General features: G+C 33.5%; 1 protein-coding gene across 1 annotated transcript; it reads right to left on the bottom strand.

Moving 5' to 3' along the window:
- Positions 1–7,827: 7,827 nt before the first annotated feature.
- On the bottom strand, positions 7,828–10,008 carry LOC105971524 (F-box protein CPR1). Its single transcript, XM_012996377.2, has 2 exons — positions 8,720–10,008; positions 7,828–8,012 (listed from the first exon to the last, which is right to left on the bottom strand). Exons 1-2 carry the CDS (start codon positions 9,856–9,858, stop codon positions 7,958–7,960), a joined length of 1,194 nt encoding a protein of 397 aa, XP_012851831.2. The 5' UTR covers positions 9,859–10,008; the 3' UTR covers positions 7,828–7,957.
- Between the last annotated feature and the right edge of the window lie 12,030 nt (positions 10,009–22,038).

Genomic DNA, 22,038 nt, shown 5'->3' with positions numbered 1-22,038 from the left:
AATCTCTAAATCAGCCTGGTATTCAATATCTCAATGTTGAACTATATAGTATACTATGATGTACTTACTGTATTCATCTATATTATCCTGCAGCATTAACTCAAATACAAATAATCCTTGTGCACGGTTCCTTGTTGTGATTCTCAAATTGGTTACATCGGCTGCACTTCATCATCCTGAACACACTCCCCCGTCTTGAAACAATCCTTTTCGTTTTCAGACTACCACGTTTAGGCTGGTACGCATGAGGACCATTGACTGTAAAGAAAGGTCAACATCAGATCTCCAGAAGGGGTATATCGCTTTAGCATAACTTTGTTTGTACGAGGAAACGGGAAAGTAGTCATCCACTCCTATGCTCTCTTCATGTATAATCATCATCCTAAAACACAACCACAACCACAACAAATTTCTCCAGGTTATTGTATACAACAACTAGTATGCAACGTCTATAAATAATCACTCATAGTCCTAACAAATAATCGTATAAATAAATATACATAATGAACAATTATTACAGTATCTTATTAAAAAATAATACGGACATAATATGTCTAAATGATACTACAAAATTGTCGTTTACATTAAGATGACTATATAATATTATGCTTTGTTCATGTACAATTATGAGTCTAAACACAATGACATTCACAACAAAGCAGATCCAGGTCTCTATATACAACAACGTGTAAACAAAATCTACTAATAATCGCTTATAATCCTAACACAAATCATATAATCGTATAAATGAACAACACATAGACATATAAGTAGATTATGATAGACTATGAATATTTGGCAAACATGAAGATGACTACAATATACTATGTCCTGCTATTCCAATACCAACAACAAATTTTGTGGTTATGTATACACTCGACTATACTTAAGCATTCACATCAAATAACCCAGACCTTCATGGATATGCAATTTGCAAACACAGTTACGATCGATAATAAATCATTAACAATACCAATATGTAAACATAATTCACATCTTAGCAAAAATTCAAAAAGCCCAGAAGATGCACTTCGAGTCACTCAATAAACCATACAAGTTCGATAGTTGTACATCAAATTCCTCAAAATTAATATCAAAATTAATGTGAATGGTTATCCTTTGATTTCACAATACGCACAGTCCGCTAGCGTCGAACACAACATGCATATCCAAGTTTTATTCAATCATATTATCGTAGCAGACTTAATTATTCACTTCCACAAATCAACATCAAATTGGATTTATTGACAGGGAAAAAGTTAGAAATTGCGAGAATGGATTTTTTTTTTGATAGTGGTTGAGAAGAATCGAAAAAAAGAATGGAGAAAAAATGGGAAGAACAAGAATATACAGGAGACACGAGGAGAAATGTTGGTAGCGGAGAAGAATCGGGAGGGAGATAGAGGAGAGAGAAGGAACGTGATTTGTTTCCATTCCCAATAACAGTTACTGTAGGCAGTTTTGGGATAAATTAAAAAAATCGTCCATATTTCAAATTTATCCATGAATGAGGGATTTAGTTCTATTAAGAATATTAGGGTTGTATCACACATCTAATTATGTTTGGTTTAAGGGACCTCTAGCATATTACCCCTAAATGTTATTATGAGTCCTGTAATATAATAAAGTATTTTAGGGTAATTTTGTATTTTGAGTGTTTTAGTAAAGAAGTTAATAAGATCTTAAAGAAAAAAAAAAAGGTGGAGTAAAGGTACTTTTGTAAAAACATCTTATAAGCTCCCTAACAACTTATTTTCTGAAAAAATAATATTTTTTTCTATTTTTTTCACCAAACACTTTTTAACAGCTTATATGTTCTTAAACATCTTATAAGATGTTTTTAGGAGCTTATAAGCTTAGCCAAACAGGCTCTTAGTGTTTCAAGGAATTTGGGGTTATTTTGGTATATATAAAAGGGTTTTCCTTACTGAAATGCTAAATCCCACATGGAAATTACTAAATCATGCACATAATAAAATTTCCTTCTCTCTCTAAAATTTCAAACGTGTCGGTCTTTCTTCTCTCCCTCAGACAAGTTCTTCTTTTCCTCTAATGTTTGCACAAAAAATATCAATAAAATAGTATTATAATTCGAGAATCGAACTTGTAGAAAATCTTCTCTATTTTATTCTACGCAGAAGGTTATTATTCTATCTCAAATTTATTCTACGAATTAAGTTGTAGGGTTTTTTTGGGGGGCTGAGGGGCGCGCCTGGAATAGCAACGCGAAAGGTTTTGTTTTTTGTTCTTTTTTTTTTTTAATTCAAGTCTATTACTTTATTTGTTATAGAGGGCGGTATAGGGTGATAGAGAGAGAGTCTGCCATGGACCTGCCATGAAATTGGCATCCATGGCAGCCCAGTACCATGTGTGGGATTTTCTTTTGGGAGGGGGCGGCTAGGTTAGAAGCGACAAATTCTGTTTTGTTTTTTTTAATTCAATTTAATTCAGTTATTTCTTAAATGTTTTGATAATTACTTAATGATAAATAAAATTTTAATAAATTTTAATACTGAATAAATGTTAAAAATATTTTAGAATTAAATAATTATAATTTAATAAATATTTAATAAATACTGGATAAATTTTAATAAATATTTTAACATTTCGGTAATTTTCTTCTGCGAGAGTTGTTTAAAAAGACCATGCATCGAAGTCGGAGGATGATTATGCTTTCCATAAATTATAGAGAGTTTCCATTTACCCTCTGTGTATAGAGCCCTCTTCAGCTGGAAACCACAATTACATTTTTTCGTGCCAGTACATATTGTACTTTCTATATCTCTATTCTTTCGTTTCACATGTTTTTGCTCAAACCAATCACAGATGACTTGTACTCTCACAAAAAGTATGACCTATACTTAGCTTAATACCATGACTTTGAGTTGTGTCTCTCACACACTGTATTAAATCGTCTTTACAATTAAACAATTGTACTCCTCGAAAATATTCTGAATAATGAACTTCCCCATTATCCTGAAAAATAAATAAAATATAACAAAAACTAATTTACAAAAAAAAAAAAAAAAAAAAAAAAAAAACCGTGTCTAAAGTAGAAGCGGATGCATCAAAGACGACACCCACCTTGGACGCGAATACAGTGTACTGCGTGTCCAACATGTGCGCGCTATCTGTTTCGTCTTCCAGGTTGTCCGCCCTTTGCGTTTGACGATTTTTTGGCCAAAAAATTAAAATCTTACATTCGATTGAAGTGGATTGTCGTTAGAAGGTATTGAACTCATTAGTTGATGATTATTACGTAACAAAATAAGACTTTCGACGACTTCTTAGTATTTTTTTATAGAGATAGAACATTTTTTATCTAGAAAACAGAGCATAGAGAGAGAGAGTATTTTTTATAGAGATAGAATTTTTTATATTTATGTGCGGGATTTAGTAACTTTTAGTGTGGAAAACCCTGAAAAAAGTCAGAGAGAAGTCAGAGAAAATAGAACGTAGAGAGATAATATTTTTTATAGAGAGAGAATATTTTTTTTATTTATGTGCGCGATTTAGTAACTTTTAGTGTGGGATTTAGCACTCCCCTTTTCCTTATTTACAAATAAGTTTGAATGAACTGGATTTATTTGGAAGACAAAAAAGTTGGATGTCCCTTTTCTAATTAAGTGCTCTTGTCATGGGCTTGTTTGCCATTTGCCCTTCAAAATTATTGATAACATGTGTAATAACTAATATATAAAATATATATATACAGTTAAATATCTATAAATTAATACAGCTGAGACTATCAAAATCCTATTAATTTAGCGAAATATTAACTTATTGATCAATTAATAATTATTTACTTATGAAATTATTTTCATTATTATTTTCAATATATATATATATATATATATATATATATATATATATATATATATATATATATATATGTATATATATATATATATATATATATACCATTAGTTCCAATGTACTCTAGAGTCCGTTCCTCAAACATAAGCGCTTAGAGCAACAATGGTATAGAACATTTTTTTTTATTATGAAAAACATACTAGAAGTTCGAACCATATTAAGAAAAATGAAGGATAAGATTGATTGCAATATCAAGATGTGAACTTCAACAATAAGATTGATTTATATATATATAAATCATATTTTATTAAGTCTTCACGTGTAAAAAAATGTTTGTACTATGTAATTTAACAATTGTTTTTATGGATTATTAATTTATATATTAGATAGAGCTTCTTGAAATTTTACAGATATTTATTATCTTATACATGTAGCAAATTATTAATTTAGCACGTTGTACCCAGGTCGAGATCAGAAAAAAAAATTATTTAAGCGATGTTATTAATTTATCGAGGTTATAATATATATTATAGCCACAACTAGGGGCGAAAGATGTAATATAATTTCCATATCCACGGATGTCAATCCGAAACTTTCGAATTTTAGAACACTTACTTTTATTCGTATTTTTAAAATTTTGATATTCGATTTAATCAAAAAATTTTGAATTAGAAGTGGAAATGTATGTAGAACTTTTGGAATTTTTTATATTTCCGTCTGATTTTAATTTTCGAAAAAACCATTTTGTTTTTATTTTTGAAACATATATTATATGTCAAAAGGAAAATTATAGTTTTCATCCCTCAAGTTTGCACTGATTTCATATTTGGTCCCTCATGTTCACAAAAAACAGATTTGGTCCCTCATGTTTCAATTATTTAACACTTTCGGTCATTTTTGTCAATTTAACCTTACTCTGTCAGTTAAGACAGTGATGGGTACACGCTTGGTTCCTTTGATACTAACGGAATATTGACGAAAATGACTAAAAACGTTGAATTTCTAAAACATGAGGAACCAAATGTGTTTTTTGTGAACATACGGGACCAAATGTGAAACTTGAAGGACGGAAACTGTATTTTTCCACGTGTTAAATATTTACTTAATGACAAATTACTCAAATATCTAGAGGTGTTAGCATGCACTACACCTGTGATAATTCTAATTGCCGGAAAAGGCCCTATGTAAAAACAAGGGTAAATAGCACTTAACCTCCTGTTGTGGGTTGGACATTTTGCACATGACCCCCTTATGGTACGAAATTAAGCACATAACTCCTTTGTGGTTTTGACATTTTGCAAATGCCTCCTTACGGTATGAAATTAGGTACATAACCCCCTTGTGGTTTTGACATTTTGCACATGACCACCTTATGGTATGAAATTAACGCATAACCCCTTGAACAGAAAACTGGAAAAGACTAAATTACCCCTATCAAGTCAAAAATTTTTGTAGTAATTTAAAAATAATTATTCTATAAAAGGAAAAGCTTAATATACTTTTTTTTAAGAAATATAGTATATTATTGTAATTTTTTAATTTATAATTTTCATTTCAACTTTAAGCTTTTTCTAGATTTTTCCAAAAGAATAAAAAAATAAAGACTTTGTTTCTTAAAAAAATTAAAGTTTGATAACCGCTATAATATAATATATTATATAGAAAATAGTAATATAATAATGATAATTAATGATAATGTTAAAGATTTTCTAATTGATTTCTAAAATTGAATAAATTGTTAATCGTACAATAACTAATATTATCTACCTTTTGTGCTGTAAAAAAAAAAAAAACACAATAATATATTATATTTCTCATTTTACAAAAAAATACATTACATCTTCTCATTTTATAGAATAATTATTTTTAAATTAAAACAAGAATTTTTGACTTCATAGGGGTAATTTAGTTTTTTCCAGTTTTCTATTCAAGGGGTTATGTGCTATTCTCATACCATAAGGGGGTCATGTGCAAAATGTCAAAACCACAAGGAGGTTATGTGCCTAATTTCATACCATAAGGGGGTCATGTGCAAAATGTTAAAACCATAAGGGGGTTATGTGCATAATTTCATACCATAGGGGGGTCATGTGCAAAATGTCCAAACCACAAGGGAGTTAAATGCTATTTACCCTAAAAACAATTATCAATTATCCCCTATGTTAGCAAGTCAAAGTCACCCGCCCCCTACCAGCAAATCGTGTGATGTACGAACGGTTGGTGCGACTTGTTTATGGTTTTTTGACTTGAAGAGTCATAAATACCCTCTGATTTTTTTGGTAAATAAACATAAATTCAATTGAACCTAAATATAAATATTACAAATATTTGGATGAAATGGCAAATTTGAGATTTTTTTTTTTAAACCTAGTTTTTTTCCCTTTGCAGTCGTCAGAGCCGTTGCTGACGGAAGTAATCGATCAAATCGATCAAATGGTAATATAGTAAAAAGAATTTGGTGAGGTCTAATTCACAACTCGTTGGGAAGAGTTATTTTTCATAAAGGTAATATAGTCTTTTCACTACAGGGTGGTGGACTAAATTAGACGTATCATAGAAGGTTACTGTTAATTGTTTTTATTTAAGGACTTTTTTGACAATTAGACATTGTATAGGGGCGTATACAATTAACTCCAAATATCTAATACATTTTTTTACGAAACTTCATCCAGTATTTCTTTTCATATACAATTTTGGTAGATCGTATATGTTATTTAATTATGTTTAATTCTAATGCCAATGCCCATTTACTTTTTAAGTTGTGTTTCTCAATTTTGATTGTACCATCACCTGTGATACATGTGGATTATATAGATAATCATTATTTTTTTAATTTTTATTTTTGATTTAGAATGAGCCATATGATGGAATCGACACCGTTCATGTTTTAGAAAGTCGGTGTTCTTGTTTTCTGAAACTTTACGGAATTTTCATATATTCTGAAATTTTTCCAAAATTTCAAAAGTTCAGAATATCTATAAATTTCGAAACTTTTGGGATTGTAATAGATTTCTAGGTTCCAAAGTTTTGGAATCGGAATTCAAAGTGATTTTGTAGTTCTAAAAAAAAAAAATTCCATAGGGCCTATGACATATCACATAAGTGAATTAATGAGCAATTAATTATCATTTGTTGTTCTACATCAAACTTCGGAAATTCAAAAATGGGTTCTTTTAACTTTTTTAGCTTTATATATCGGGTTGTGGTTTAATTATAACTATTCGATCAATAGTTCATCATGATAATAGATTGGTATGAACCCTCCTTTAACTAAGTTCCTCAATTAAGCTTGCCTCCATGCATTATTTGGGACCATGGTCCGCTAATTTAGCTCTCAACCATTTGTACGAACAAAAGAATGCATATCTCGGGACCATGTTCCGCTAACTTAAGTGCTTAATTATTGTGATATTTTAGTTAGAGAGCTTCAATAATTATCACTACATATATATATTGCCAAAAAGTTCACAAGATATAAATGAACCAGCCGAACGATTTCTTGGTAAAAGAAGAAAAAGAAGAAAAAAAAAAACCAATCAGTAGTAAAGCTTACTAGCCGAACGATTTCTTGGTAAAAGAAGAAAAAGAAGAAAAAAAAACCAATCATTGATAAAGATTCAGGCTTAATTTCACTTTGCATCGTTTAAATGCACCATTTTGGCCCTTAGCATAGCACCCCGAAGATAATAAATGACATTTTGCACCCTTAAAACATGTTTAATCATTCAAAGTGCACCCTAGTATCTAATTTAACTTATTTTTTTGATCGTCAATATGGTCATTTTTGTCTATTTAATTGATTTTTTCTTCGGGGTGCAAAGTGCAAACGCAAACGTATTTTCGAGCGAAAAATGACCCTGTTGACAATCAGAAAATAGGTCAGCAATGGAAATTCAGGACATAAAATAAACTGTGGTGCAATTTGAACGATTAAATATGTTTCGATGGTGCAAAGTGCCATAAATTATTTTCCAGTGTACAAAGTGCCAAAGTGGTACATTTCAAGGGTGCAAAGTGAAATTAAGTTAAAGATTACCATAGGCCCAACTACAAATGTTAATATCAAAATATTAAGGATGTTTGGATTGACAAGAGCCATGTCTTCTTTCAGGCTTCAACCAAAACCGAGTTGTTCAAAGCACTAATCATCGCCCTCACTCGAACAAACATCAACGATACTTACAGAGTGCTTTACCCTGCGAGAATATAAACATTACGGTCATGTTGAACACAAGAAGATGTCGATAGTTTATCACGCAATTGCACACGCACTAAGAGTGTCTAAAAATGAATGTCTTCGCATGTTCGTAGAGCACAACTTTCTACTTCGCTCTAGTCCCACACTAACATAAGCTTTGGATAAAATGAAATTCATGGAGGCAACAATTTTTCTGCGACAGCCGCAACATCTCCCAAGTCAACGACAACTATAACTCTTGAATAAAATGCCAACTCACAAAACGAAAGGAAAATCTCAACTTACTGACCTCAAATTCTTCTCGTCAACTTAAACATAATTGTAACAACAACAACAACAATACTCAATTCTCGAATAATATTATAATGGTATAACTTTTTTAAATACGATAAGCACTAAGGTTCTCTTATCCTTAGATATTTGCCAACAAAAAATGATATTCTTTTTGAACGATCTGACCAGCCCTCGTTAGTAAAGTTGTTATCTAGCCTGGACTACTAGAGTACTGTTACAGTAGAGATCTACGGTTCGAATCCTGCCCTGCCCCTACTTCCATAATTTGTAACATGATTTGATATTTTTTTTTTAAATTAAAAAAAATTGAACGATCTACAATCTTGAAATCGGCTAAGCCGAAGCTAAATTTAATGATTAAAAAGATAAACAATAAATAAATAAAAAAAGGGGTACTTAGAGTAGTTTCACCTTGCATCAGCCGTGTTCCTCTTCCTCTTCATCCCTGCTCTATTTTTTACTGTAACAGCACAACTTTGATCAAGTCGTAACAGACTTTCCACCATAATTTGAGACGAGAACTTACGCGGGAGCCCACGAACGATAACCTTCTTCAAAGAATTACTCTCAACATCCAACCGAAAAAACGCGTCACCATGCTGAAGAAAAACGTGCCCTTTGCTCTTGATATAAGCAATAGGCCTGAGGCACCACATAACTCCAACAATATCTCCCACTTCCCTAAACGAAAACAACTTCACCCACGATTTCTCCACTCCACAATCTTTCATCACCCATCCATCCAATCGATCCATCGGGTAGAAGCAACTCACAACCAAGCATCCATCCAGCACATCTAGATGCACGCCGGAAAGTTCCTCCGAATTCGCGGGCAGAGGCAGCTCTCTGTAATCTTCAGTTTCAAGAACAACCGCAACTATCATGTTCCGTAATATCCAGTGCAATGCGCCGTCGAGGAAAACCCCGGTAAGCTGCCTCATCCACGAAAAGTCGTAAGGGCAATCCTTAGTCATCGTCCAAGAATCCATTTTTAGACTATAAAAACTAGTTTGGTATACAGTTCTACTATCACTGTCGTAGTCCAGTGAATCTATCCTCACAACTTTGTAGTCGTCGGAAGCGGAATCGTACCCGATCCCACCACCTCTGAAGCTCGAATAGGCATCGTCGAACTCGGTATTGAACTGGGGCAACTCGTGGAACTCTCTGGTTAAGGTGTTCCATATAACCCAAGTCTTTTCATTCTCGTATTGGGAATGGAGAATCAGGCCGTTGCAACAGGCTACCGGCAGAACAGGTGAGCGAGGCAGGCCTACGCGGAAGAGAGCCTTCACGGGCATTACGTCGATCACCTGGTGGGCGTCGTCGAAGTTTAGGGAGTCCAGAGTAAAGGAATAAAATCGAGTGGCGGTTGAGTTTCTGATGAGGAGGGTGGTGGAGGAAGTTTGATTGGCGGCGTGGGTTCTGACGAAGGATGGCTCGTCGATGAGGCGGCGCCACCACTTGCAGACGGCACGAAAGCGGAGGAGAGAATCGGCGGGGAGTCGACGGAGTATTTCATGATGGAGGTCGGAGGGAATGTCTGACATTTTTTTTCGGCGCAAAGGTGATGGAAATCAAGAATGTGAATAATGCTTTGTGGTGACTGGTGTGTGAGTGTGTGTGATACCATTTTCTTTTCCCCGTTTAGGAAAGGAGATCTCTCCCAAAATATATGATTATTTTATTCCCTAAGGTTTATAGGCAATATGAAGGGAAAATTAGCAACAAATCCCTCTAACTGGGAAATATAATTAAGAAAAATCTTTCTACCAAAAAAGTAAGGGATAATTAGTGAGAACCGCCGCATCATTTACATATCTTAAGGTGGATATAATCCCTTTTTAATATTAGTCAAATCCCCCTTAATTATTAAATTTAATTATTTTTTTTTAAATTGCCATGAATAATATCTAATTTGTTCTTAAGTCTATATTATTTCACATCTACCCTAATTTTATTACGCCATTCAACCCTTTCCACTTTCTTTTCTCTTATTTATGTCATTCTCTTCATACTTCATTTGGTCTCTTTTCTCTCTCCCATGAATAAATCCATGGTGCAGCCTCCACCATCCACCATTGAAGAGCATAGCATGAGCCGATGACTTTAAGAACAGCCTTAAGAACGCGCTCGTAGCGCATCTCCACTCCCTCAACATTGATGTCCAAGCCGCCAGATCTGAAGTTCTCGTCCCGCTGCCGCCGCCATCGCTCCAATCTCGATTTAGTTGTAGAAGGCGACATAACACTAAAAAATCCCTCCCTACCTCCACCCCTCAACTCCACCGCCGGATATAGAGACTTTGCCGCCGCCGCCTCTGCCCTGTCGTCGCCATCGTTCTGATTTTTTTGATTGTTTTTATGATACTTTTGATGTTAGGTATTTTTACAGTAATATAGTTGTTTTTGTTATCCGGCTATTTTTTATAGCTGTTTTCGTTATCCTGCTATTTCTTTTAGTTGTTTTTGATAGTTTTAGTTGTTTTCAACATTTTTTTTTGATTTTCAAATTTTTGGTAGTTGATTTTGATTTTTTATTTTTTATCCAATTATATGACCTGCTGGAATAATAAAAAATCAAAAAATATGATTAAAAAAATTAGTTGATGTATTTTTAGTTGTTTTCGACATTTTTAATTGATTTTGATTTTTTATAGTTATTTCAATAATATGTAGTAATTTGTCAATTTTGTAAATTAGTTGGAAAAAAATTCGTTTTGGATTCAAAATAATGATATGAATAAAAAATTGAATCTTTTAGTTGATTTTCAGAAAAAATTTAGTCAATTTCGAAAATATTACAGTTGATTTTGGAGAAACGAAACTAATAAATTGTTGAAAATAATATTATTTTTTAGTTATTAAAAAATATTTTAAAAATTATTTAAAAAACTATTTTTTTTAAATAAACATAAACGAAAATTAAAATGGAAAATAGAAAATAAATAAAAAAGGTACGTTAATCAAATAATAGGGAAGGTTAAATTTGATAATAAATAAAAGCTGGGTTTATCACTAATAAAGAAAAGGTGACTAGATCCATCATTATTAAAAAATGCTAGAGAGGGTTTTCATTAATAGTCCCAAAAAGTAATTAGCGAAATTCTACCCAAATGATATTTTTATAATTTTAAAATTATCTTTAGTTGATTATAACTATTTTTACCCTAATTATTTATCACCTTTCTATTTTTTTCGGGTGGTGATATTTCCACCTCCAAAGTATCTCAATTCACCACTAAACATTATAAAATGTCATAAATACCACTCACATTTATAATCAACCACCCTTCTTTATGTTCACTCAATCTTCATGTGTTCTAAGTTATTTCTATTTTATTTTAATTTCTTAATTTTTATTATTTTTTGCAATGAAGTATTTATTACAAAATATTTAAACTTCCATATCAGATGATACTACAAATTATGTAATTTTTTTAGGATACAAAATTATATTAAGCCAAACTAACTAATTGTGGAGGAAGTTCAGGACCTTCCATACAAGCAATCTTAATTTGTTTCTCAAAAAACGTGAATTCCTGCTCTTTTTGACCTTCAAATTTTTTTTCTCTGACGAAAGTATTATTCACTAAGGTGGAGGGATGGAGATTTCCAGTGAAAATGGTAGTGATAGATGGTTTATGAATTTGTAAGAAATATGGGTGAAAGAAGATGAAAGGGTAAAATGAGAAAAATATATGTAATTTGGTGGTGAAATAAGATATTGTGAGGGTAGAAATACCATGCCTCTTTTTTTCCCCTGTGTGCCGTTTCTCACCCTTCTCTTCAGATCTCTGACATTTCTCTCCACTCTCCGCCACCACCATGGCTAAATCACAAACAACTTCTGGAAATCCACGACAGAGACTATGGCGAAGACACGGCGGAGGATCTCGTGCTCGCAAATACCCCAAGTAACGTTCCCCTTACTCACAGTTTCTTGAGGTTGCGAAGATTTCTTCTTGGTTGCCATCGTTGCGTCCTAGATATTTATTATATTGACCACCATCAAATATTAATCAATGACTAACGGATGGTAGGTTATGGATTTTTAATTTAATTTTGCTACCTCTTGAATATGGCGGTGGTCATGAAAAAAATTGGGTTTGGGTGGCTTTGTTTTGGTGATTTTGATGGTGGTGGTTCTGTTTGGATTGGTGATGCGGGTTGTGATTTAAATTATTTTTCATAAAAAAAAAACGCAAGAATATGGAAATGGGGTGGTGATGGTGTAGTGTGGCGGCGGTGTGGTGACGATCGGGAGGCAGGTCTAGGATTTTTTAGTAGATCAGGCGGAGGACGGCGCGTGTAGAAAAATTCGCGCAGGCTGGACCCTTAATCGACTACGTGTTTTAGTAGTCAATTAAGTTAATCGATTATGCTCTAGTAGTTGATTAAAGTGTTAATTGACTATTTTGGTAATGTTAACTTGATTTCATTTTTAATTCATTTTTGGATTTTTGTGTATTGATTTCGATTTGTATAAATCAATTGATTTATGTACATTATTTGTTTCGTCAAAAATGTTAATTTTCATGTTTATGTAATTGTGTTTTTTTAGTTTTTAAGTCAGTTTCTTAATCGACTATACTTCATCATAGTCGATTAATATGCTTCATAGTCGAGAAAAAAAAAAAAAAAAAACCGGTTGATGCGCATAGCAAATGATATAACAATTATAAATTATAATAACTAATTTCCTTTAAAGACAATATAATATAAATTTCAATTTGGAAAATATCTGACTAAAAAATCGGAAGCAACTAAAAGCGTCCCAAAACATGAAACATGAAATTCTCATTTTTGAGATCACAAGACATAGCGTAGGATTTAAATAAATGGGTCTTTACAAATAAGCCCATCAATGGGTACTTATTTATAAAGAAATCTAGACAAAAAACTCATGTACCAATAAACCTACACATGGTCCAAATTTTTGTAAGGAACTAAAATAACCCCTCATACTTTAATATGCTCCAATTTCATCCTTAACTTTATTTAACCTCAATTTGATCCCAAATTTTACAAATTATTCAATTTTGACCCAAATTTTTTTTTTCAAAAAAAAAATTTTTCCCGCCGGATTCCGGCGTTGACTTTTCAATTTTTCTTTTTTTTTCTTCTGTATTTTTTTGCCGGTTTTCGGCGTTGACTTTTTCGATTTTTTTTTCTTCTTCTTTTCTTTCTTTCTGTAAGCTTTTTTTTTCCGTTTAAACAGCAATATTGCTGTGATTGACAGTAATATTAACTATATTACTGTTAAACACAGTAAAATTAAACTAAACTACAGTTTAACACAGTAATATTGCTATATTAATCTCTAGCACAATAATATTAACACAACAAAACTCATTATTATTGTGTAATAGAGTAATATTACTATGTTGACCGTTCAACAAATGTAAACATAATAAAAAACCAAAAGAATTAATATTACTGTGAGTGACAGTAATATTACTATAACAACAGTAATATTACCGTCAATCACAGTCATACTACAATAATAGACAATAATATTATTACGTTACTCCGTGAATAACTGAAACAAACAAAAAATCCAAACAAAATAATAATATTGATGTGGTTGACAACAATATTACTATAACAACAGTAATATTACCGTCAACCACAGTAATATTATTGTGTTTACAGTAATATTACAATAACAGACAGTAATATTATTACGTTACTCCGTGAATAACTCAAACAAAACAAAAAACCCAAAAAAATAATACTATTGATGTTGTTGACAGTAATATTATTGTGTTTACAGTTATTTTACTGTCAACGACAGTAATATAATTACGTTGACTTGTCAACAAATCAAACAAAAAAAAAACACAACAACAAAAAAAAAATAATAATATTACATTAATTTACTGTCAACGGCAGCACAATTACATAAATGTATTGTCAACGGCAGTACAATTACGTTAATTTACTGTCATTGACAGTATAATTACTTTAATTTACTGTCAGTGACAGCACAATTACGGTCAACGTTTAGCGGTGGATGTAAAAAAAAAACAAACCAAAAAAAAAATTAAAAAAACACTAAAATAAGTCAACGCCGGAGACCGCCGAAAATCGGTGAAAAAATCCGGAAGAAAAGAAAAGAAAAAAGAAAAAAAAAATATCAACGCCGGAGACCGGAGAAAAAATCCAAAAGAAAAGAAAAAGAAAAACAAAATTTGAAAAGTCAACGCCGGAGACCGGCGGCAAAAAAATTTTTTTTGAAAAAAAATATTTGTTGAAAAAAAAAAGTTTTGGGTCAAAATTGAATAATTTGTGAAATTTTGGGTCAAATTGAGATTAAATGAAGTTAAGATGAAATTGGAGCATATTAAAGTATGCTAAAAAAAGTCATAGTTGAATTGTTGTGGTCAAAATTGGATTTTTGTGAACAAAATTGATTAAATTGGGGTTACAATTAAAAAATTGGTATATATGGTTGATGGTAATATTGGCATATACATGAACGTTTCCTTTATTTATAATAAATATTAAAAGGATGGGCTTATTGATGAAAGAGATATAGCCTATAAACCTAAAATAATAAATATGCTTTGATTGGGGACTTATGCACAAAAACCCTTAAATAAAAAAAGCAAGAACTTGGAACATTTGTCAAGACTACCTAATTTTTTTTTTTCTTTTTGATAATTGTCAAGACTACCTCCATTCAGAAGTCATAACCATAGGGCATATCCCAAGTACAAAAGGTAACATCACAATATTATGTGGTAGATAATTACATATTTGTCCAATGCAAAAAGGAGAAGCGACGATTGAATTCACAAAAGACATTTCTTGAATATCCTCTTCAAGATTCCACCAAACAAGTTGTTCAACTTACTAATCATCTTCGTCAAAATCATGTTCACAAAAAACTCATTTGGTCCACCATGTTCACAAAAAATTCATTTGGTCCCTCATGTTTCAATAATTTAACACTTTCAGTCATTTTCGTCAATTTAACGTTACTCAGTCAGTTAAGACAGTGATGGTTACACGCTTGGTTCCTTTGATACTAACGGAATATTGACGGAAATGACTAAAAATGTTGAACTTCTAAAACATAAGGGACCAAATGTGTTTTTTGTAAACATGTGGGACCAGATATGAAACTTGAAGGACAAAAACTATATTTTCCATGTATTAAATATTTACTTAATGAAAAATTACTCAAATATCTAGAGGTTTTAGAATGCGCTACTCCTGTGATGAGTCTAATTGCCGGAAAAGTCCCTATGTAAAATAATTATCACTTATCCCCTATGTTAGCAAGTCAAAGTCACTCGCCTCGTACCAGCAAATCGTGTGATGTACACGCGGTTGGTGCGACTTGTTTATGGTTTTTTGACTTGAAGGGTCTTAAATAACCTCTGAATTATTTTGGTAAATAAACATAAATTCAATTGAACCTAAATATAAATATTACAAATATTTGGATGAAATTGCAATTTTGAGATTTTTTTTAAAGCTAGTATTTTCCCTTTGCAGTAGTCGGAGCAGCCACCGATGGAAGTAATCGATCAAATTGAATTCACCTTGGAGGAAGAGTGGGGTGGTGGTTGTGACGGGGTATTATTGAAAAAGATGAGAGTTTTTTTTATTTTCTTTTTTCTTTATTTTCTTTATTTTTCTTTTTTTTAAATAAAAAAATAAATTTAGAAATTCAAAATATAAATATTTATATTTAGTATATCATTATTACATAATTTTGTTTATGTAAATATTTTGTTTTCTTTATACATTTTTTTTTGTATTAATTACAACATAAATGGTAATGTAGTAAAAAGAATTTGGTGAGGTCTATTTCACAATTTGTAGGGAAGAATTAGTTTTTATAAGGATAAGAGCAATTCCAACCCATTATTATTTGAAAGAATTTATGGTCCCGAATTCGTTTAATACAGAGATGTTATCTTAAGTGTTATAATACTTGAGAAAACATGCAGCGGAAATATAAAGATAAAAAGACAATACTCAGGTCTAAAAAATGTTCACAAGTAAAACTCGTGAACTTGCCCTTTACAGGACGTGTTGGCACCAGATTTTTGTTAGTGAAGATTGAAGAAATCCACCATACGTGGTAATTAAAGATTGGCAAAGATTTGTTTTCCATGTTTATTTTGGAATTAATTAGAGTCCTATTCTTGTAATATTTTTATTAGGACTTAGATTTATTTCCATGTATTGTATTCTAGTTAGGTATCTTTTGTATTTATCTAGAATTGAAGTAGAAATCGACTGGGATTCTATTACCTAGTTAATCGATTTCTTAGGGCTCAAGTTAGGTTTAGGGTGGTGGATTTCGTGCCTATATAAGGCCCTCAACCTCTTATGAGTCCCATAGAGCTTTAATAAGAAAAATCCCAGCATAAAGGCTTTGAAGGGTGCAGCCCGTGCTGCAGCCCTGTCTGCACGACAGGTGTGGCAACAGAATAGGTTTCTTCTACCAGGCCATAAAGAAGATCGGCGTTTCGGGAGAAGTGCTTAAAAGATCTCGGGAGAGGTCGATCCGCCGTTTGAAGGAAGTTCAACATTGGAGGAAGTCCAAGAGTGCGGAGGAGGAATTGCTTTGATTATCAACAAGTTCGAGTCGTGTGCAAGAACGGCATATTACATAAAGAGGGAGTCTTTAGTGTTTTTATTAAGCCCTATTAATGTACACTTAAATCTGAACTAGTTTTGCAAGTCCTCGTGGATGTACGGTACGTTTGTATCCGAACCACATTAAATTGTTGTGTCCTTTATTCTGCTTTCAGTAGATTTATTACTGTGACAACACGAGAATTCTGTTACCACACCTAATGTCGTAACACGTAATCTGTCTCAACAGATGAGTAGATATCCATAGGCATTCAAATTCAACAGGACGGAAAAATTATATTAAACAGTATTCCAAGAAGACAAATAGAAGATGTACGAAAACTTCTTCCTTATGAATGAATCATTAACATGATCATTCTTACATTCAAATCTAGAAACAAAAAGAGAAATATTAAAAATTCTAGATTTCAAAGAATGTACTCGTGAGGAGTACGTACAAACAAATTCTAGAAACACACTAAAACTCTCGTAGATAAACTTCAGCACTCGGTTTTTGTTTCTTCGGAATCTGCACATTTCTTGAGTCTTGAGTTTGGTATTTATAGACTTTCCAAGCTTCCACTACTCAGCCCATGATCTGCAAGAAAACCAACCACAAGAGCACTCAAGAAAATGGGTTAGTGGGTTAGTTTAAGGAGTTAGAATAATATCCATAATTAAACCCACGAAGCACTACTTAGCCCACTAAGTCATAACTAAAATTTAGTTTGAAAGTAAGAGAGTTCAAACACTTTTATGGAAAAACCCACGTGTTTCAAACTCCCCCTTTTTAACTTTCTGATCAAAACTAAATTTTAGTTAAAACCCCCCCTGAGACATTGCTTGAACTCCCCCTGAATTTGATAATAAACAAAATATAGAAAAATCAATTCAAAACAAATTCAGTAAGATAGTCCAACACAATTTAAAAGAAAGGAAATAACCAAAGTGCTGTCCTAAACAAAAGTTCAGAGGGAAAAATAAAAACAGAACAAAATCAAAATATTGTTCATAAAAACAATTAAAGTAGAATATCCAAAGTCTCCTCAGTATCAGCTGCTGCTCCTCCATCACTAGCACTGGATCCACTGCTTTCCTCTGCTCCTTGAGCTTCACCCTCATTCTTTGCTCCTTCTTCATTAACACCTTGCTCTCTGCCTCTAGCATCCAAAGGATGAGAAGTCCCTACTTCAACTTCATGACTAGCTTTTTCTCCCCCTTTTTGATCAGAGAGAGCTTTTTGGAGCATTTCTACCATGGACTGGTGATAAGTAATCTGAGCTAGAGAGTGAGTAAGCTGTTGTAACAAAAGATCGCTAGGAACAGAAACAAGAATGTCATGAGTGTTGTCAACATGAGGAGCAACATCTTCAGTACCAAGATTATTTTGACCTGATTCAGTTGAGAGGAAATTATCTCCATTCCAGGGAAGATCTTGAACATGAGGAGCTTTTAGAAAATTTTGAGAAACAGTGATCATGCCAAGTGGAGTGTGAAGATATTCTGATTCATCTTGGCCCAAATTTTGAGAAAGTAAAATGGAGTAGATGAGAGAAGGGTAAGGAAGATGAGTGGAGGATGAAATTTTCTGGGCAAGATGACCTATATTATTAAAGAAAAGTTTGCCAAAATCAACTGGTAATCCCATCCCCAATTTGTACATGAGTACTGCATGAGGTTTAGTTACCACAGAGACATTTTTGGATGGAATCCAATTCATCAATGTGAGTCTGAACAAGACATAATAAAATGCAGTGAGTTGAGAAACTTTGAATTTTCTGGGGTGAGCAGGCCAACATTTTAGACGATTTCCAGAAAGAGTCTTACAAACCTCAGTAAAATCACCATAATTATCCTCATCAATCACAGTAGGAGTTTGTAAATGAGAGTTGATAATTTTGGGAGAAAAGGAAAAAATGGAATTTCGCACAAAAACTTTGCCAAAGTTTGGAGAATTTTTCTTTAAAAAGGAGGTTTGCAAATTGGCATAAAATTCCTTCACAACAGAGGGATCATAAGGACAGGCAACCTCAACTAGACTAAAGATTTTTCTTTGATCAAGAAAAGCAGTGATCCTATGTCTATCAAACTCATCCTTGGAAATTTTCTTTTCCTCAATGAATTGGCAATTCATGATTTGAGGACTCAAATTTGAATCAGATTCAAAGTAAAAAGTAGGACTGAAGGCATTGTTTACCTCAAAAGGAGTTGACAGATCCTTCCCATCCAAGTTTGGCTCTTCTTCCTCTGAGGATTCCTCATCTTCTGAGTCTTCAAGCTCATCAGGGATGTATGCTGGCTCAGGTGATGCAACAGGTGGGGCAGCATCTTCTTCCATCTGAGAGGATTCCTCAGAAGAGTCACTGTCCGACTCTGATGATGGCAATTTTTTTGCGGAAGGAGGCAAGGGGAACCTCCCAGCTGTCATCACTTTTCTCTGTTTCTTCAACCTGAAGAGGTGATCCATCCACTTGAACAGCTGCCTCTGCCAGAGTTTCCAGAGGGTCTGCATGTGGGGCTGAGGGTGTTTCTTCAGTGGTAGTGAAATCCTGGGCATCAACAGTGGGAATGTCTACATGCTCAGCAGAGGACATCCCAGAAAAGTCAGGCATTTCCTCATCTTGATAGGGAGCAGCATCCTCAGCAGCACTCTGAGGGGCATTGGCTGAGACAATGGGTGCACCAGCATCTTCTAGAACATGTGCAACAACATCTTCAGAAACAGGATGTTGAGAAGCTGCTGCTGCCATGTTAGGCTGAGATGTCTTCCCCTGAGTTGATGCTGGTGGAGTTGAGTCTTTGGAGGATGACTCAGTGGAGCTTGAGGAGAGAGCTTGGGCATCTGGTTCTGCAAAAGTAGGATCTCATTCTTCATCATCTGTGTCTTCATCAACCAAATGAAGACCTCTTGGTGGGTTTGGCCTAACTGGAGTACGGCCACCTCTGCCGCCTCTTCTTCCACCTCTGCAGCCTCTGCTGGGAGAATTTTCTCCCCTCCGGCGTTGTGACCCAGTAGCATTCAGATCTGGGAAGGGATTCATGCGCTTGGACCGGCGAGTTGGAAACCTTCCTGCAGTGGAAGAAGGACCCACGTGCTGGAAGTTGTCTGGGTCAATCGGATTCAGCTCGTCTCCGGGCTCAATAAAGCTGATCGGCATAGCTTCAAGGTTGACAGGATGAACGATGATGGCCAGATTCGGGTCTGCTGGTTCAGGTGTTGCAGCATCGTTGTGGACATCACCGACGGCTGGAAGAGGATTTCTAGGAGGAGATGCCATGATACAGTAGATAAAAAATTGCTTCTTGTGCTTTTGATTTGTGAGTGTGAATTTTCGAAATAGAAGCACGAAATTTATAAGCCCTAATTTTTGAAAAAAAAAGGAAGTGGAGAAGGTGAAGAAGTGGTGTGCGTTTTTCTTGGAGAAAGTGTGATTAAGGAGAATAAAGGTTTATTTGGCAGTTTAAAACAAAACGTGACACATGACATAATAAGGAGTGGACTTAGTGGAAAATAAAAGACTAACCCATGAACCCCATGACCCATATAAATAGTGATAATTCAATAATAAATAAAATAATAATAAAATAGTAGCAGTAGCACTCACGAAATTTTCACAAAAATAAAAAAAAAAACACATCTATTAATGATTAATAGTGTGAGAAAAATTGGCTAACAGGCATAGATTTTATTATATATATATAATGATAATTTTTTTTTTTTAACTCTTGTTTTCAAGTCGAACAATTCACATGGAACATGATCAAATGTTCAGTTTGAAGGTTCCTCAGTTACTAAGATATGACTATCAAAATAGAGGAGTTTGACTTGTGTGATTATAATTATTCTCTGAATGTTTACATGAAGCATGATCACGTTTCAAGGTGAACGACTTCCAATTACTTATTTAGAGAATAATCTATCACAGTGAAGTCATTATTTAAAGAAGCTAAGCTTCAATAAATTATGTTGCAGCTTAAGATATTTGATGAGGTGCTGCAACATATTTCAGGACATGTTTATTGAGTACACATCCCGAGAGATTTCCTAAGTTTAGAAAACCTCTCATAATCTAATGCCTTTGTAAAGATGTTAGCCAACTGATCTTCTGTAGGAATGTACTTTAAGCACACTATATTTTTCTCAACTATATCACGAATAAAATGATGTTTAATATATCTATGTGTTTAGTTCGTGAGTGTTGAACATGATTTTTTGAAATATCAATATCACTTGAATTATCACAATATATGGTCAGGGTGTCACTGGTTAACCCATAATCCCCCAACATTTGTTTCATCCAAATTAGTTGACCACAACATCCTCCATCAGCTACATATTCTGATTCAGCTGTTGAAAGTGATACACAATTTTGTTTTCTACTGAACCATGAAACCAGATTATTCCTCAAAAAGAAACATGCACCTGAAGTGCTTTTTCTGTCACTAATATCCCCAGCCCAATCAGAATCACTAAAACCTATCAAATTTGTATTAGTGTCTTTGAAAAACTGAATCCCTAAGTCTACTGTACCTGCAACATACCTAATAATCCTCTTCATAGCTTTAAGATGAGTGACTTTGGGATTAGCTTGATACCTGGCACACACACAAACACTAAACATAATATCAGGCCTGCTTGCTGTTAGATACAGAAGGCTTCCAATCATGCTTCTGTATAGGGTACTGTCAATATCTTCAGCAACATCATCCTTGGACAGTTTTTGACTTGAACCCATTGGAGTTTTCATGTGCTTGGCTGACTCCAACTCAAACCTTTTGACCAGATTGAGAGCCTACTTCTTTTGATTTACAAAAATTCCTTCACCTGTCTGTTTGATTTGGAGTCCTAGGAAGTAATTCAACTCTCCTACCATGCTCATTTCAAAAGTGTGAGACATAGAATCTACAAAAGACTGTAAAAGGTTAGCACAGGTAGAACCAAAAACAATATCATCAAACATATATCTGTACAATAATGATATGGTTATTTGTTCTTCTAACAAATAGAGTTATGTCTGCCTCTCATCTGTTAAACTGTATTTCAAGTAAGAAGTCAGTGAGTCTTTGATACCAAGCTCTAGGAGCTTGTTTAAGACCATACAGAGCCTTCTTAAGCTTGAAAACATGATTAGG

The sequence above is a fragment of the Erythranthe guttata genome, chromosome 10 (genome assembly GCF_056151865.1).
Source record: "Erythranthe guttata isolate IM_541 chromosome 10, IM_541, whole genome shotgun sequence".
Classification (NCBI taxonomy): Eukaryota; Viridiplantae; Streptophyta; class Magnoliopsida; order Lamiales; family Phrymaceae; genus Erythranthe; species Erythranthe guttata.
This window is presented reverse-complemented; position numbering and strand designations above follow the sequence as displayed.

Excerpts from the sequence above, each read along its gene's own strand:
- LOC105971524 (XM_012996377.2), bottom strand. The coding sequence starts at position 9,858 with ATGTCAGACATTCCCTCCGACCTCCATCATGAAATACTCCGTCGACTC. Across the intron at positions 8,013-8,719 it reads AGGAACACGGCTGATGCAAG|GGTAAAGCACTCTGTAAGTA; the intron begins GTGAAACTACTC and ends ATATTCTCGCAG.